This window comes from Nicotiana tomentosiformis, chromosome 9, assembly GCF_000390325.3.
Source record: "Nicotiana tomentosiformis chromosome 9, ASM39032v3, whole genome shotgun sequence".
NCBI classification, from domain to species: Eukaryota; Viridiplantae; Streptophyta; class Magnoliopsida; order Solanales; family Solanaceae; genus Nicotiana; species Nicotiana tomentosiformis.
Window position 1 is genome coordinate 24,569,615 of NC_090820.1, and position 6,742 is coordinate 24,576,356.

The 6,742-nt window shown below is 38.4% G+C and overlaps 2 protein-coding genes across 2 annotated transcripts; both read right to left on the reverse strand.

The window, feature by feature from the left end:
• Nucleotides 1–850: 850 nt before the first annotated feature.
• LOC138898489 (uncharacterized) lies at nt 851–1,591 on the reverse strand. Its single transcript, XM_070184558.1, has 2 exons — nt 1,137–1,591; nt 851–989 (listed from the first exon to the last, which is right to left on the reverse strand). Exons 1-2 carry the CDS (start codon nt 1,589–1,591, stop codon nt 851–853), a joined length of 594 nt encoding a protein of 197 aa, XP_070040659.1.
• A 177-nt stretch (nt 1,592–1,768) lies between these two features.
• On the reverse strand, nt 1,769–2,107 carry LOC138898490 (uncharacterized). The gene has a single exon (XM_070184559.1). The coding sequence runs from the start codon at nt 2,105–2,107 to the stop codon at nt 1,769–1,771; it is 339 nt and encodes a 112-aa protein (XP_070040660.1).
• Between the last annotated feature and the right edge of the window lie 4,635 nt (nt 2,108–6,742).

Here is a 6,742-nt window from a genome sequence, read left to right on the forward strand (position 1 = left end):
CAGACACAACACAGCTTTAGCAATCACACAAGTCTATGTTTGATCCTGATTCAATCTGAATCATACTCGGGGCCCCCGGGACACCGTCCGAATATACCAACAAAATCCAAAACACATAACGGACCTACTTGATGCCAAAAATCACATCAAACAACAATAATTCTATGAATCATAACTCAATTCAAGCCTATTGACACTATGAACTTCCGAATTCCAAAACAAATGCCGATTCATACCAAAACAACTCTGATTGACTTTAATTTTTTCACACAAGTCATAAATAACATGATGGACCTATTCCAATTTCTAGAATCAGAATCCAACCCCGATATCAATAAAGTCAACTCTCGATCAAACTTTTCAACCTTCCAAACCTTCAACTTTCTAACTTCCGCCAACTCAAGCCGAAATGACCTACGGACCTCCAAATCAACATCTAGACATGCTCCTATGTCCAAAATACCATACAAATCTATTGGAATTGTCAAAACTCCATCCCGTAGTAGTCTATACTGAAGTCAAACTATGGTCAACTCTTTCAACTTAAGCCTATAACATAGGGACTATGTGTCCCATTTTACTCCGAGACTCACCCTAAACCAAAACCAAACATCCTGGCAAATTAGATAACTACAATATAACATAGAGGAGGCAATAAATAGGGGATCAGGGCTTAAATTCTCAAAACAACCGGCCGGATCGTTATATAAAAGGCTTTTCTATTACTATTAACAATAATAGAGTATAAAATGCTAGACAATAGATTCATTATCATGCAATTCCAATGTTCTGAGAAACCAAATTTCCTAAGAACTAAAGTTACAAAATTCCAAGAGAGTCTGTCATATGCTTAAGCCATATCAAGTTTCAAAACAAAATTACCACCATTATTATTGATAGTAATGTATTGAACAATTTCTTGGGCTAAGAGGACATTTTCAGAAATAAGCTTGTCTTTAACAAAACCACTCTGATTAGCACTAATCAATCTGGGTAATAGAGGATTGAGTCTAATAGAGAGAATTTTTTAAATACTCTTGTTAGTAAAATTAGATAAACTGATAGGCCTAAAATCACTAAAGGATAGAGGGGAGTCAATTTTAGGAATAAGCACCAAGCAAGAATGGGTATAATACTTAGTCAGAGGGGTACCTTTGAAGAAGTCCCAAACAAGGTCATTGATATCATCTTTGATAATATCCCAACAGGTATGGAAGAAAATGCCATTGTATCCATCAGGTCCAGAAGCACTAGTGGCAGACAAGCTAAAGGTTGCATGTCTTGTTTCATCCATATTAGGCTCTTTATCCAAGCTATCCCTGTTTTCTTGAGTGATCTTAGTGGAGATGCAGTTCAGTATAGAAAGGTCAAGAGTAGGAGTCGGAAGATTGAAGTTGGAGTTGAAATGCCTAATAGCAGCCTTGGCTATTTTCTCTTCACCTTGAACCCAATTGCCTTTGTGTTTTTTAATCCTGTTCAATTGCAATCTCCTTCTTTTTTCTCTAAGCTTGCTATGGAAAAACTGAGTGTTTCTCTCTCCTTCCTCAAACCACTGTATATTAGCTTTTTGGCTAAGTAAGGAGTCTTGCATGTTCAACCATTTGATGTATTCTACATGAGCTTTGTTAGTTTCCTCCTTGTCATCCTAAGTTTGTTGGTAATTTCAATTTCCTCTAGATTCTGAATTTTCTTTTCCATTCAAGGACATGAGCATGAATGTTGCCAATTTCTTCTCTAGACCATTAACTCAATCATTTACTAAGTAATTTCAGTTTGGATTGAAGTTTCCACATACTATTGCCACTGATATCAATATCCCATACTTAACTATACTGAAAAAGCCTTCCTTCTTAGTCCAAAATTTGAGGAATTTAAAGTAACTAATGTGCTTGGTAGAAGTACCAGAAGATTTCATTAGAAGTGGCATGTGATCAGATCTTGTCCTCACTAGATGCTTGACAGTAGTATTTTGAAATTTCTGAGTCCATTTATCATTGACGAACACTCTATCAAGCCTTTTCCATATTCTTTTCCTTAGGTTTCTATTGTTGCACCAAGTGAATTTAGAACCACAATAGCCAATATCAGTAGTACCACAGTTATCCATATAGTTCTAGAATTCTAAGCTTGTGTGCATCCTATGAGGTCTTCCACCCAGCTTCACCTCAGGATCAAGAATGACATTGAAGTCCCCTCCAATGCACCAGGGACCACTAATAGAGAGGCTGATGTATTCAAAGATGGTTCACAACTCTCTTCTTTCCAGAGTAATACATTTAGCATAAATAGCTGTGATGACAATAGGGAGCTTGCTTGCACCATCTTCACCTTTGATAGAAATGTGTTGTTCATGGTTTTCAATAACAGTTGTTTGACTGATATTTTTTCATAAACACCAAATTTTCCCATTTTCATTGGAAATACACTATTAAAAACCAGAAAATTCCTATAACCATCGATTTTGTCTTTGCTAACTATTGGTTCCATAATTGCAACAAAGATGATGTTGTTGATGTCTATCAATTGTTTTAGCCTGTGGATGGCCTTCTTGGACCTTACCCTCCTAACATTCCAAAATATTATATTAATCATGGTTAACTGGGGGGGGGGGGAGGGGGTAGTATCCTTCTTTTGTAACTGTAACGACCCGACCGGTCTTTTTACTTTCTAAATCTATGTTCCCCTAAATAAGGTTCCTTGTATATGCTTTTACTATTTTATGACTTGCGAGGATGGTTATTTTGGGTTCGGAAGGGTTCGGGTTGGAATCAGAACACTTAGTTCCTTAATATTGGCTTAAAAGGGTTAAATTTTACTTAGGTCAACATTTATAGTAAACGACCTCGGAACAACGGTCCCAATAGATTCGTATGATAATTTTGGACTTGGGCGTATGTTCGGATCGGGTTTTGGATGAACCGGGAGCATTTTCGCACTTAATATTGAAAGTTGGCACATTAAAGGTTTTAAAGTTCTTTAAATTTGGTTTGGAGTAGGTTTTAGTGTTATCGAGGTCCGTTTGGGATTCAGAGCCGGGTAATAGTTTTGTATGGTGATTTAAGACTTGCACGCAAAATTTGGTATCATTCCGAATAGTCTAACTATGATTCAGCAAGTTCGGAGTGAGTTGGAAGAAATTGAAGTTCATAAGATGATTCGATTTGGTTTTGGGTTGTAATTCTTAGTTTTGACGTTGTTATCCGCGTTCCGAGGGTGCAAACGAGTCCGTTTTATGTTTACAAACTCGTAATTTCCTTCAATTTAAATAGTAAAAGATAGAACTCACAAAGTAAGTAATAAATATTTTCTCAACTAAAATACCAAACAACTCATAACCACTCCCAAAACCCGGTGTCACAAGTGCATGAGCATTTACTAGGGAGTTAAAATAAAATAAAATATCTGTCCGGAATACAAATTAGACAGAAAAAATATAAATACTCTGAAGGAGACTCTGTTAGTTACGGATCGTAACATAGAATGCAGCTCACCTAAGTCCCCATATTTTAACCACACTTCTGCGCCCACAAGGTCGCTAGACATATCTGTACTTGCACAATAAAAATGTGCAACAAGTGTAGCATGAGTACGAAAATAACGTGTACCCAGTAAGTATCAAGCCTAATCTCGAAGAAGTAGTGATGAGAGGTCGACTTTGACACTCACTAAAGGTCAATGATATTGAAATAGAAAAATTTAAATCAACATGATTTATAGGAATGACAATAATTTTCTTTAACCAGCAAAAATAATTAATCCTTTAAATACGACAATTTCCAATTTATTAATTAACTTCACAAGCTGCAATAAAATATTAAAGTATCGTATAATTATTATTATTAGGTACGATTTCTACCGAGGTCGTACGACCCGATCCAAACTGTCGTGTACACTGCCGCTGAATGACATGCTAGAGCTCAAAACGACCGGTCGGGTCGTTACATTCTCTCCCACTTAAACATACGTTCATCCTCGAACGTGCTAAGAGTTTCCTCGGAGTTGTCCAAAATTACTATTTAACACCTTGTACACCTACCTGTGCCATCACAATCCCAGTTTGGCACTTTGGCTCAAGCCGGACGGAAGGTCCTCCCTTTTTATTCAATCAATAAGCCTTAGAAAAAATTCCAACCTTCGAATTTCTTTACAATACCTTATTCTAACATATGAAAACCGTATCAATCACTACACACTGTGCTAAAACCTGATTATGCGTCTATGCAAAAATCACACCACGCACTGCATAACTCATTTGCCCAAGGCAACATCCTCCAACCATAATAACTGGAATTTCACGAACCTGATCTCGCAATACACCTCATAATACAAATAAGCTCGATTTCAACCCTCACAATACTGCCATGACAGAGAATATGTGTAGAAATTCATAACCACCTGCTGAATCAATCAAATCATGGAGTCGCCCCTCCTGACAAGGACCATTACCTCCTTCTGAACTGAATAGCGATATTTGTTCCTTATTATACCTTATATAAATCTGATTGTACTGATTTCAGGTCCAATAGTCTCATCGCACCTAATATAAGCTACACAGGAAATAAGCCATCTAAAACCCTGGCCCAGATCTCGTATAACGCCAACAATGCGCCAATAGGCTACAAACTTAAATGCGATACATATGAAAAAACGAACTCTGGAATGGAACTTCCCAGTCCGCGTAACACATAAAACGGTCGACCAAATGCTATGAACTCTCCTCAGTGAATGAAAAATAAAATACACAGAAATAAGTATATGGAACTGTACCCAACATCTCACTGTTGCGACGTGCAACCCGATTCATCACGATATTATTGCGGCGTGCAACCCGATGCAAACATTATGTACATGTGGCAATGTGCCATCCGATCCTCACATAACGATTAAGAAGAAAACACACATCAAGTCGCAACGCTTACACTTATGAAATACCTGAATATCGATTACAAGCATGCCAGTGCATAATACAAATCCTAAGAAGGAGAATAGCATCACGCGCTACGAAACTCAAGCACAACTAAGGTGTAACAAATGATCGGCATCTCGAGAGCTATCCTGCTCATATAACACCTCAAGCTACACGGGCCTCAACACACATGCGAATAATCATGCCATCTCACAACCCACGTGGCACAATATAGGTTACACGGAATAACTGACGGCGAAAATAACATCCAATGCTTGACGATGCCTTAGTAAGGAATGTTATGATGAATGGATATATCCGACCTTACGCAGATCACACATTCACATTGGTCCCACCAACGGACCTCAAACCGATTCTAATAATACCATACTGGGCTAATAACCTTTCAAAGATCCACAATAACCCTTTTTCCCATGACACACAAGAACAACTGTCAAATCCGAAACAAACTTCCACAGTCCACAACCAAATGAACTGAGCGCCCTTCAGGCATAAATTCTCACATTAGCAATAGTACCAAAATTTCCATGCTTGGTTTTACATTTTTAATCAATTAAGTGACTACATGTTACACTTATACAACATTCCCGTGGGATACACTCCCAAAACCTTCCGCACCAGGTAACACTAATGCACATCCATACCACCGGCCACACTAATGCTATATAGCAAATCAGGAATCCGCGATCAGTACGCAAAGCCTCTTACACATAACACCGATCTTAGATGACACTAAAGACAATACCAGCTTATTCTAACCATCTAAATCCTTTCCTGCTCATCCGATCTCCTAACATTCTTGGCTACACTGAACCGCAACCTTGATCCTTAACTTCTAATTCTCTACCTCTCACCGCACTTATCATGCCGCTACGCGATAATACACGTATTCACCATAACCCTTAAACTACAAGTAGAATTAAACACTTCACTGGCCAGAAACCTTCCACTTAGCATCATTTCAGAAGGGCCAATGTAACACGCAACCGATTTTTCCCCAAATAGTAGAAAAAGACACAACCTCAAATCGTGATCTCAACCGTCATAACTCTTCCGGACTCCATTTACATATCAAAGCCATTTGAATCAACTACCTCCAAATAAATCAAATTACGGCGGGCATCAAGCCTCGCACGTACCGCTACAACCATTTGTATAACTTAACACACTGAAGGAACTGATCATCCCCACTATCATGCCAATTCAACCATTGCTAATTGCTCCGACTTCTTCTAATTTACTCTAGGCTTTCCTTAGAAATAACATTAGCTCCATTCAAATTGTATCGAACTCAATCCGCACTCGTCCTGAGTGACCCTATACCACGAGCCCACATTGTCTCAAAACCCACACACCATCTCATGCCCTCCTTGTGCGCTCATTTACATCTTCAACTGGTATACCCATTGTGATAATTCCTCTATAATCCGAAGTCATTTTCTTCAATTTCTCCAATGCTACACCGCAACCCGAAGATAACGTAGAATACTCCATGCCCCTTTCATAATCTGCTGCAAAATCTCGATACTTAACCATACTACGGACTCGAAATCCTTAGGCACCATACTTAATTTTTTTTAAATCCACTAAGACCATTATTGAGAGTCACTCACTCTGACTTGGTCTCAACTATAATCAAACTCCAAAGCCCTTCTAGCACATGAACACCTTCTCAAAGAAGCACCGGGCTAGATTACTTTCCTTGTACATCACCTCTACACGGAGCATAAACCCCGAGTCTTCTCAAAACTGAACTTGAACCAATAAAGCCCAAATATAGCACACATTACTCCAATCTTTTGCTCAAACTACCAC

Excerpts from the sequence above, each read along its gene's own strand:
- LOC138898489 (XM_070184558.1), bottom strand. The coding sequence starts at position 1,591 with ATGCAAGACTCCTTACTTAGCCAAAAAGCTAATATACAGTGGTTTGAG. Across the intron at positions 990-1,136 it reads AAAGGTACCCCTCTGACTAA|ATTGATTAGTGCTAATCAGA; the intron begins GTATTATACCCA and ends TCTATTACCCAG.
- LOC138898490 (XM_070184559.1), bottom strand. The coding sequence starts at position 2,107 with ATGGATAACTGTGGTACTACTGATATTGGCTATTGTGGTTCTAAATTC.